General features: G+C 54.8%; 1 protein-coding gene across 1 annotated transcript; it reads right to left on the minus strand.

Annotated features, from left to right (window-relative positions):
• Nucleotides 1-2,183: 2,183 nt before the first annotated feature.
• Nucleotides 2,184-6,855, minus strand: LOC128629558 (uncharacterized). Its single transcript, XM_053678175.1, has 2 exons — nt 2,571-6,855; nt 2,184-2,468 (listed from the first exon to the last, which is right to left on the minus strand). The coding sequence occupies exons 1-2, from the start codon at nt 6,846-6,848 to the stop codon at nt 2,460-2,462; spliced, it is 4,287 nt and encodes a 1,428-aa protein (XP_053534150.1). The 5' UTR covers nt 6,849-6,855; the 3' UTR covers nt 2,184-2,459.
• Nucleotides 6,856-11,178: the final 4,323 nt, after the last annotated feature.

The following is an 11,178-nucleotide window of genomic DNA, read 5'->3' on the forward strand; positions in this document are numbered from 1 at the left end:
ACAGCCACCACCTCCACTTCAGTGGATTGGAAGTGAAACGTGGATCACAGATCCTGGTATTTTACGATATAACGTGTGCTGGTGCAATAGGGTTTGGTGTTCCCCGGTCAGTTATTCCAGGTCTTCGTGAATTTCTCCTAGACCTCACTCCAACCAAAGCATTAGAATCACCCCTGTTAACAGAACTTTGGGAGAGCTCGTTCAACTGTTACCTTAAAGGTCGAACAGGTGTCTCAGAAGGCATGCAGGAATGTGATGGCAGTGAGGACATTCACACTCTCCAGAACCCATATTTAGACACATCTCAGTTGCACATCACTAACATGATGTACAAAGCAACATATGCCATAGTGCACGCCATCCACGGACTTATTTGTAATGACACACTGTGCAACAAGAATATAAAATTTTCACCATGGCAGGTACAAAGAAAAGCTTCATTATAATGTTCCAGTTTATTTTATTAAAAAAAAAAAATAGTGAGATAAGCGGAACTGATATTTTCTCAGAGGTTTATAAAGCTACTATATTATTTATATAAACCTTTGAGCAAATATACTTATTTCACTCACACACACACATATATATATATATATATATATATATATATATATATATATATATATATATATATATATATATATATATATATAATATGTGTGCGTGTGTGTGTGTGTGTGTGTGTGTATGTGTGTGTAAGTATTTATATATTATTGCACTGATAATTAACCTACACTTCTAAACTAATAATAAAATCTCCCGTTCACTACACCGTATAGTTTCTGGTACTCAATGACTACATTTACATGGACAGCAGTAATCTAATTATTGACCTTATTCTGACAATAAGGCAGACAATATTCTGATTAAGGTGTTTACATGAGTCACTTTTAGAATATTCCTCCCATGTTCCTGTTTTACATGTTATAGATCGATTAATGGCACATGTCATTATGTCCCCACGTCATGTCATCCTACATTCCCTCCAGAATTTCTCGTATCTCGTTATGGAACCGTATACAGTTTTGGGTGTTTTCATTTTTAATTTTACGAAAGCTGCAAGCGCGGTTAATTATTTGTCATGCCGCATGTGCAAATAGACGACTCTCTTGTTTACCGGCAAATGGTTGAGCACTGTCATGTGTGTGTGTGTCCTATAGCATAATGTGGTGAAAACTCCAACACAACGTCAGTAGTGTGATTAATTGTGTATATGTCTATAATGCACTTCCATAATGTAAGTTAAAAAGGAATACTCAATATATCTTAATTCGATTTGTGTTTATTTAGAGTATGACTAGTCAGATTAAGGTAATCAAAAATCGCTGTTTATATAATAGTTTCTTAATCAGAGTGTTGTCTTAATATTGGATTATTGTTGTCCATGTAAACGTGCTGATAACAACAAGGCATATTGTTTTTATATTCACACACATACATATATACATATACACATGTACATTTATTTATATATATATATATATATATATATATATATATATATATATATATATATATATATATATATATATATATATATATTTTTTATATATATATATATATATATATATATATATATATAAAATGTACATGTATATATGTATATATGTATGTGTGTGTATATGTGTATAATATGTGTATATGTCAAATACTTTAGATATACTACTGCTGCCTTGTTTACAGCATAAACATCATAGTATAGAAATAGATATATGTCTCGTCTGTACTTGATTTAGTGATTTTAAGAAATGAATGCAAAAATCAAGCAAACTCCACAATATTGGAAAGAGCTTATATATATTTTTTTTAATTACAGTGCATTTTCTACAGACTTTCTGCAGATTTGGGCTAAGATGCATAATGTGACGTCATCACAATGTGGATTCAGTCAAAATCCTTTATGATTCACATGCGACGAACATGAGTACTGCTAAAATTTTGCATTTGAAAACAAACATCACTGTGAAAGACAAAACAATTTTATACCAGTGCAATTTCGCCAGTTCAAGTAATTTTCTGCAAAAAAAGCACAAAAATCTCTGCAAATTGCATCGCAAATTTTTAAAGATCCACAGCAAAATCAAGCATTTTTGGCCGCAACAATCACAAAAAAATACCTCTGCAAAATCCTGTATGGACTCTATATATCTATACAAATATATCTATCTATCTATCTATCTATCTATATCTATATCTATATATATATTGTGAGGAATTAGCCCGGGGAAGGGCGGCGTACAGACCCACAGGAGACCAAAGGATGGTTGCAGACGGTGCTTTATTGTGGCTAGGGTGAGGTGAACGTGTTATAAATGGAAGAGTGCGGGGGTTTGTGAAGGCGTGACGGCCGGCGGAGTCGACTCGTGGCGGAGGCGGGATTCCCGAGGCGGGGCGGGGGTTTTCCCGGGCCGGCGTCCTCCGTGTGTGCGGCTCTCACTATCCGGCGGTCTCGTCCGCGCTTACGACTCCTGGAGAGAGGGAGAGAGAGAGAGAGAGAGAGAGAGAAGAATTAGCGTGGGGCGTGAGGTTACCGTCGTGATCGGAGGTTGCGAATCGCTGCAAACACGCACGGAGTCCGTTTTGACGCCACGATATTCTCCTCCCCTTCCCGGCCGGAAGCGCGCCCTTTTATCCTCCTCCGTCGTCGCCTGAGTGGTGGGACTTCCCCGTTGGATCCGCCAATCGCTGGCCGGAGTCGCGTCAGCCCCGCCCTGCCGCGGCGGTCCTTCCAGCTGGCGGAATGTTCGGCAGGAAGCTGCCCACGTCGTGCCGGTGCGGCAGTCGGAGAAGGAGCGTTTTCCCTCCGAGCCTACTGCCGCTCGGTGGTGGGCCCAGAGGGCGTCTCGTCGTGAGAGCCCATCCGCGTTACCATGCTGGGCCCCTGCCCGGTGCTTAACCTGAAAAGAGAAGTCTTGTAAGGCGAGGAACCAGCGGGTTACCCGGGCGTTGGTGTCCTTCGCCTTGGCCATCCACTGCAGGGGGGCGTGGTCGGTTATGAGGATGAAGTGCCTGCCCGCCAGATAGTATCGCAGCTCCTCGATGGCCCATTTTATTGCTAGTGCCTCCCGCTCGACCGCCGCATACTTCCTCTCGGCCGGGGACAGCTTCCGGCTGATGTAGAGGACTGGGTGTTCTTCCCCGTCGAAGGTCTGGGAGAGGACGGCACCCAGCCCGGTCTCGGACGCATCAGTATGTACAGTGAACGGGAGGTCAAAGTCCGGGTTGCGGAGTATCGGCGCGCTGGTGAGGGCCTCTTTTAGGGCCTGGAAGGCCCTTTCTGCATCGGCTGTCCACCTCACCTGGTCTGGCTGGCCCTTCTTTGTAAGGTCTGAGAGGGGAGAGGCTACAGCAGAAAAGTTAGGCACGAACCTGCGGTAGTAGCCCGCCAATCCCAAGAAGGCACGTACCTGTTTTTTCGACGTTGGACGTGGGTAGTCCTTCACAGCCTCGATCTTTTTTTGTTGGGGCTTCAGCATCCCCCGTCCGATGCGGTATCCCAGGTACTGGGCTTCCGTCAGCCCTAGGTGGCATTTCTTTGGGTTCGCCGTCAGGCCGGCCTCCCGGAGGGCTTTCAGGATCTCCCTGAGGTGGAACAGGTGGTCGGCCCAGGTGGAGGAGTGTATGACCACGTCGTCCAGGTAGGCCGCGGCAAACTGTCGGTGGGGTCGCAGGAGGATGTCCATTAGCCGCTGGAACGTGGCAGGCGCCCCGTGCAGCCCAAAGGGGAGAACCCGGTACTGCCAGTGGCCGGTGGCCGTGCTAAAGGCTGTCTTGGGCCTTGCCTCCGGTGCGAGCGCCACTTGCCAATAGCCTTTGGTGAGGTCCAGGGTCGATATGAATCGGGCTCTCCCCAGCCTCTCAATCAGGTCGTCCACTCTGGGGAGGGGGTAGCTGTCAAACTCCGACACCTGGTTCAGCCTCCGGAAGTCATTGCATAGCCTCATGCTCCCATCCGGCTTCGGCACGACGACCATGGGGCTGGACCAGGGGCTGCTGGACTCCTCGATGATGTGGTCCCGCAGCATGCGACTGACTTCCTCCTCGATGGCCTGGCGCCGGGCCTCGGGGACACGGTATGGCCTTTGTCTCACCACTACACCGGGAGGAGTCTTGATTTCATGCTGGACCAGCTGAGTCATTCCCGGGGCAGCCGAAAACACATCTGCAAACTGGTCGGTCAGCTCGGTAAGCTCCTGTCTTTGGGTGGGGGTGAGGTCCTCCCCGAAGCCGACCAAGGTACCCTTGCCCCGGTCCGAGTCCTGAGCTGCGAACGCCGACACCACCGGGGTTGGTTCCACCCACTTTTTCAGCAGGTTTATGTGGTATAGCTTCCCGTCCTTCGGCTTACCGGGCTGCTGTAGGCGGTAGTTGACTGGGCCCCGGCGCTCGAGGACAGTGTATGGACCTTGCCACCGGGCGAGGAACTTGCAGGCGCTGCTGGGCACTAACAGGAGGACCCGGTCCCCCGGCTGGAATTCCCGGGGCTGTGCGGGGCGGTTGTATACCTTCTTCTGCTCCTCCTGCGCCGCCAGCATGTGCTCCCGGACGATGGGGCCCACCCTGTCAATCCTGGCTTGCATGTCCTGCACGTACTCGACGACGGAGCGGAACGGGGATGGTTGCTCCTCCCAGGCTTCGCGGGCTACATCCAACAATCCCCGCGGCCGCCGCCCGAACAGGAGCTCGAAGGGCGTGAAGCCCGTGGACGCCTGGGGGCACTCCCGAACGGCGAAGAGTACGTAGGGGAGGAGGAGGTCCCAGTTCCTCCCCTCCTCGTCCACCACCCGGCGCAGCATCCGCTTGAGGGTCTGATTGAACCTTTCAACAAGTCCGTCGGTTTGGGGGTGGTAGACGGACGTCCGGAGGTGCTTCACCTGCAACATACGACACAAATCCGCCATTAGCTTCGAGACAAACGGCGTACCTTGGTCGGTCAACACGTCCTTGGGGATCCCCACTCGACTGAAGAGGAGTACCAGCTCCCTGGCGATGTTTTGCGAGGTGGCCTTGCGGAGCGGCACCGCCTCAGGGTACCGAGTGGCGTAGTCGACCAGGACCAGGATGTATTCATGGCCCCGGGCCGACTTGGGTAGGGGCCCCACGAGATCCATGCCCACTCGCTCAAACGGGACACCGATGATGGGCAGGGGTATCAGGGGCGCCGGCGGGGGCCTCCGCGGGGCCGTGCGTTGGCACTGCGGGCACTGTTGACAAAAGGTCCGGACCTCCGCGTCCATCCCGGGCCACACGAAGCGGTCCCGCAGTTTCTCCAGGGTATTTCGGGCCCCCAGGTGGCCGCCGAGGGGATGGGTGTGGGCTAGGTGTAATAAGATGGCTGTCTTGGCTCGGGGCACCACCAGTAGGTCCACCTGCTCCCCGCGGCGGCAGGCCCGTTGGTACAGGAGCCCCCCTCGGACGAGGAAGTACGATGTGGGGAGCCTCAGGTCTGGGCTCTGGTCGACCCCCTCTATCACCCGTACCTGGGCCCAGCAGTGCTTCAGTCGGTCGTCCTCCTTCTGCTCCCGGCCGAACTTTCCCTCCCGGTTTACCTGGGGAAAGACAGATGACAGAGGGTTAGTAGTTTGGGGGGTCTTACCTTCTGAGGTGGCCTCTCCGTCGTCCTGGGCCAGGTAGGCCGGCCGGGTTGGGATCCCCTTCCCCCGCCGCCGCGGTCTCCAGGACTCGGCTCTCGGTACCACCCGGAATCCTGGCCAGTCTCGTCCCAGGAGGAGGGGCACGGGGAGTTCGGGGATGATTCCAACCTGGAGGGGCCAGGTGCTGGCTTCGCTCCGGATCTGGACCTCAGCTGAGGGGACCTCCCGGGTGTCCCCATGGACGCATGTCACGGTAAGCGTCCCGCTTGGTCGGCGCCCCTCAGGCAGGATGGAGGGTTGGGCAAGGGTCACCGTGCTCCCGGTGTCCAGTAGGGCGGTTACCGGTCTCCCTTCGACCCACACCGTCACGGAGGGCGCCTCCGGCGGTTGCTGCTGATGGAGGGCGCAGCCTGCCAGCCATGGTTTTGTAAGCAGCCGGGCGGCTTCCCTCTCCGGCTCTGTAGGCATGGGCTCGTCTTGGGGGTGTTCACAAGTGGGCGCCCTCTGTGGGTTCCTCCAGATGCGGGGCCGGGTCTGGCGGTCAGACCGGGGGCCCTGGGCACCGAGGGGCCGATTGAGGTGCTGCTGCTCCCCGGAGTCGAGCTCCAGGGTGGCCAAGGTTCGCTCCAGGGCAGTCAGGAGTTCCTGGGGCGTAGTTGGGGCGTGGGCCCCCACGGCCTGTCTCTCTGCCCGGGGTAGCGCTCTCAGGAAACGGTCGACCGCCACCTTCTCCGCCACCTCCGAGGCGGTATGCCGATCCGGTCGGAGCCATCGTTTGGTGATCCGGAGGAGGGCGTTCATCTGGCAACGTGGTCGAGCACCTGATCGATAAACCCAACGATGGAATTCAGTGGCGGCCCGGCCAGGGGTTCGGCCACACCACGCCAGGACTCCCTCCTTCATCGCCAGGTAGTCCGTAGCCTCCTCCGGGTCGAGGGCATAGTAGGCTGTTCGGGCCTCTCCCGTGAGCAGGGGACCAAGGGCACGGGGCCAGTCGTCATGGTCCCACCCCTCCCGGCAGGCGATACTCTCGAAGGTCTCGAAGTACGCCTCAAGGTCCTCTTCGGGGCCAAGGGGGGGTAGTAGGCGGCTGATCTCGCTGGTTGCGTCGGGGAGAGGCGTGGAGGCGGCGGGGGTCTCAGTCCTCATGGCGATCAGTGTCTGTGTGGCGACCTGAAGGCTTTCGGCGAGCTGCTGCGTCACGGCGTGCTGCTGGAGTCTGGTCTCCAGCAGGTGTTGCAGGGTGGGGTCCATTTTGTGGGGCCCCTTTTTTTTTTTTTTTTTTTTTTTTTCTCTCTCTCTCGCGGGTTTATTTATAAATTTTTTTTTTTTTTTTTTTTTTTTTTTTTTTTTAGTTGCGGTAGGCGGGTCTGTACTATGCCCGCATCCTCCACCAGTTGTGAGGAATTAGCCCGGGGAAGGGCGGCGTACAGACCCACAGGAGACCAAAGGATGGTTGCAGACGGTGCTTTATTGTGGCTAGGGTGAGGTGAACGTGTTATAAATGGAAGAGTGCGGGGGTTTGTGAAGGCGTGACGGCCGGCGGAGTCGACTCGTGGCGGAGGCGGGATTCCCGAGGCGGGGCGGGGGTTTTCCCGGGCCGGCGTCCTCCGTGTGTGCGGCTCTCACTATCCGGCGGTCTCGTCCGCGCTTACGACTCCTGGAGAGAGGGAGAGAGAGAGAGAGAGAGAGAGAAGAATTAGCGTGGGGCGTGAGGTTACCGTCGTGATCGGAGGTTGCGAATCGCTGCAAACACGCACGGAGTCCGTTTTGACGCCACGATATTCTCCTCCCCTTCCCGGCCGGAAGCGCGCCCTTTTATCCTCCTCCGTCGTCGCCTGAGTGGTGGGACTTCCCCGTTGGATCCGCCAATCGCTGGCCGGAGTCGCGTCAGCCCCGCCCTGCCGCGGCGGTCCTTCCAGCTGGCGGAATGTTCGGCAGGAAGCTGCCCATGTCGTGCCGGTGCGGCAGTCGGAGAAGGAGCGTTTTCCCTCTGGTGTGCGCCGGATCTCTGCCCGTCGCGACAATATATATATATATATATATATATATATATATATATATATATATATATATATATATATATATAATATACACTAGCGGTCAAACATTTAGACATACTCATTCTTTTTTTTTTTTTCTCCACATTTTAAAATAATAATAAAGTCATCGAAAATTCAAGGTCAAGGTCCTCTCCCTGGCCGCACGGAGACCCACGCTCCTCTCCCTGGCCTTACAGGAGACTTCGCTCTGCCTTCATGCTCCGCCGAGGACTTCGCTCAGTCTGCATGCCCTGCTGTGGTCGTCACTCTGCCTTCATTCTCTGCCGAGTACTTCGCTCAGCCTGCCTGCCTGGCTGTGGATGTCGCTCTGCGCGCCTCCCAGCACACCACGCGGAAGATTAATACCATAGAGTTAGATTAGTTCGTATCGTAGTCATAGTCACAGTCCATGTTTAAAGTTAGTTCGTGCTGGATTATCTGCTTCCAGTCCCTCGTCATAGTTCGTTTCTCATTTTGTTTACCGACCGTTTTCCGAGACCACGACCTAGATTCCTGCCTTGCCCCGTGTATGCCTGTTTGCCAATCGCCTGACCTCTTGCATGTTTGTGGATTACGTTTTGGATCACGTTTGGATTTGTCTGCCTGTCTCTTTTTCAAATAAACAACTGTTCATCCTGCACTTGCATCCGTCCTATCTCTGCTCCGTCACGATTCGTGACTGAATCTTCCGCCAAAACATGGATGCAGCAGGGGAACGGAGGAGACGCAGAACCCGGAAGTCGACGCCAACCGTCCCCGCTATGGACTCAGTCCACTTCCCACAATGTACATTTATGGAGCTTCCTGATCCATTTGACGGATTTTTTGGTGCCCCAGAATATTTCCTGGTAGACTGTCAATTCTATTTCTCCAGCCTGTCAGACCCTAAGCCAGAGGAGAAGCAATGGCTCTGATTCATGTGCTCCCGGTTCTTTGGACCGGCGTGTCAATGGGTGCAGCTCAAACTGGATAAGCACTGTAGGAACCTGGACAGTGTAGAACACTTTGTGGGGGAATTCATGATGCGATTCGGGAGTCCGGAGGCGAAGGACGAGCTAGAACAACTTCTCAGGGGGGTAAGTCTGGCAGGCAAACCTGCCATGCCGTTTACCCACTACTACAGGCAAACTCATGCAGAGCTCAACTCTGAAATCCAAGTCAAGTCTCAAGTCCCTGAAATCCAAGTCAAGCCTCCAGTCCCTGACGTCCAGGTCAAGCCTCCAGTCCCTGACGTCCAGGTCAAGCCTCCAGTCCCTGACGTCCAGGTCAAGCCTCCAGTCCCTGACGTCCAGGCCAAGCCTCCAGTCCTTGAGGTCCAAGTCAAGTCTCACGTCCCTGAGTTCCAAGTCAAGTCTCACGTTCCTGAGGTCACGTCCAAGCCTGCTGATCCAGTTGACCAAGCTCCGCTAATATCTAAGCCTAACAGCCAAGTTCTGCTCACGCCACAGTCTGCTGACAAGCACAGCCAAGTTCTGCTCGCGCCACAGTCTGCTGACACGCACAGCCAAGTTCTGCTCGCGCCACAGTCTGCTGACACACACAGCCAAGTTCTCCTCGCGCCACAGTCTGCTAACACGCATAGGCAAGCTCCACCCACACCACAGTCTGCTGACACGGCCAGCCAAGCTCCGCCCGCGCCCGAGTCTGTTGACACGGCCAGCCAAGCTCCGCCCGCGCCACAGTCTGCTGACACGGCCAGCCAAGCTCCGCCCGAGTCTGACACGGCCAGCCAAGCTCCACCCGCGCCCGAGTCTGCTGACACGGCCAGCCAAGCTCTGCCCGCGCCACAGTCTGCTGACACGGGCAGCCAAGCTCCGCCCGCGCCCGAGTCTGACATGGCCAGCCAAGCTCTGCCCGCGCCCGAGTCTGCTGACACGGCCAGCCAAGCTCCGCCCGCGCCTGAGTCTGCTGACATGGCCAGCCAAGCTCCGCCCGCGCCACAGTCTGCTGACACGGCCAGCCAAGCTCTGCCCGCGCCACAGTCTGCTGATACGGGCAGCCAAGCTCCGCCCGCGCCCGAGTCTGACATGGCCAGCCAAGCTCTGCCCGCGCCCGAGTCTGCTGACACGGCCAGCCAAGCTCCGCCTGCGCCCGAGTCTGCTGACACGGCCAGCCCAGCTCCGCCCATGCCCAAGGTTCACCTGGTGACCTCAGAGCCTCAGCCTTCCTGTTCAGCTGTGGACGTCGCTCAGCCTCCCTGTTCAGCTGTGGACGTCGCTCAGCCTCCCTGTTCAGCTGAGGACGTCGCTCAGCCTCCCTGTTCAGCTGAGGTCGTCGCTCAGCCTCCCTGTTCAGCTGAGGTTGTCGCTCAGCCTTCCTGCTCCATGGCAAACATCGTTCCCCCCTTTTGCTTCGAGGAGACCCACGCTCCTCTCCCTGGCCGCACGGAGACCCACGCTCCTCTCCCTGGCCGCACGGAGACCCACGCTCATCTCCCTGGCCTTACAGGGGACTTCGCTCTGCCTTCCAGTTCAGCTGGGGTCATCGCTCCGCTTTCATGCTCCTCCGAGGACTTCGCTCAGCCTGCCTGCCCAGCTGTGGATGTCGCTCTGCCTTCATGCTCCGCCGAGGACTTCGCTCAGCCTGCCTGCCCAGCTGTGGATGTCGCTCTGCCTTCATGCGCCGCCGAGGACTTCGCTCAGTCTGCATGCCCTGCTGTGGTCGTCACTCTGCCTTCATTCTCTGCCGAGTACTTCGCTCAGCCTGCCTGCCTGGCTGTGGATGTCACTCTGCCTTCATGCTCTGCCGAGCAGTTCGCTCAGTCTGCATGCCCTGCTGTGGTCGTCGCTCTGCCTTCATTCTCTGCCGAGTACTTCGCTCAGCCTGCCTGCCTGGCTGTGGATGTCGCTCTGCCTTCATGCGCCACCAAGGACTTCGCTCAGTCTGCCTGCCCTGCTGTGGTCGTCGCTCTGCCTTCATGCTCCGCCGAGGACTTCGCTCAGCCTGCCTGCCCGGCTGTGGATGTCACTCTGCCTTCATGCTCCGCCGAGGACTTCACTCAGTCTGCATGCCCTGCTGTGAATGTTGCTCTGCTTCCCTGCGCCTCCAAGAGCACCGTGCAGTTTCCTGGCTCAGCTTGGGACATTCAGCCCAGGGGGCCGGGGCCTCCAATGAAATGGGATGACTCATGGCACTCCGGGAGGAGTGCCTTTGGGGGGGAGGGGGTTCTGTCACGATTCCCCCTTGAAGCAGCGTGCTCTAAGCGCGAATGCGCGAGCACCTGCTTTTCCGTTGTTGACCGTAGTGACATCAGGACACGTGTGTTTTGTTTATGTTTCTGTCATGTCTCCTCCCTGTTCCGTCATTGGCTGGGATTTCACGTGGGTCTGTATTGCTCTCAGCTGCTAGCAGTTTAGACGCTTATCATGTCCGCATATACACCGCGCCTCCCAGCACACAACGCGGAAGATTAATACCATAGAGTTAGATTAGTTCGTATCGTAGTCATAGTCACAGTCCATGTTTAAAGTTAGTTCGCGCTGGATTATCCGCTTCCAGTCCCTCGTCATAGTTCATTTCTCGTTTTGTTTACCGACCCTGTT

Source organism: Ictalurus punctatus, chromosome 4, assembly GCF_001660625.3.
Source record: "Ictalurus punctatus breed USDA103 chromosome 4, Coco_2.0, whole genome shotgun sequence".
NCBI lineage: Eukaryota > Metazoa > Chordata > Actinopteri > Siluriformes > Ictaluridae > Ictalurus > Ictalurus punctatus.

Excerpts from the sequence above, each read along its gene's own strand:
- LOC128629558 (XM_053678175.1), bottom strand. The coding sequence starts at position 6,848 with ATGGACCCCACCCTGCAACACCTGCTGGAGACCAGACTCCAGCAGCAC.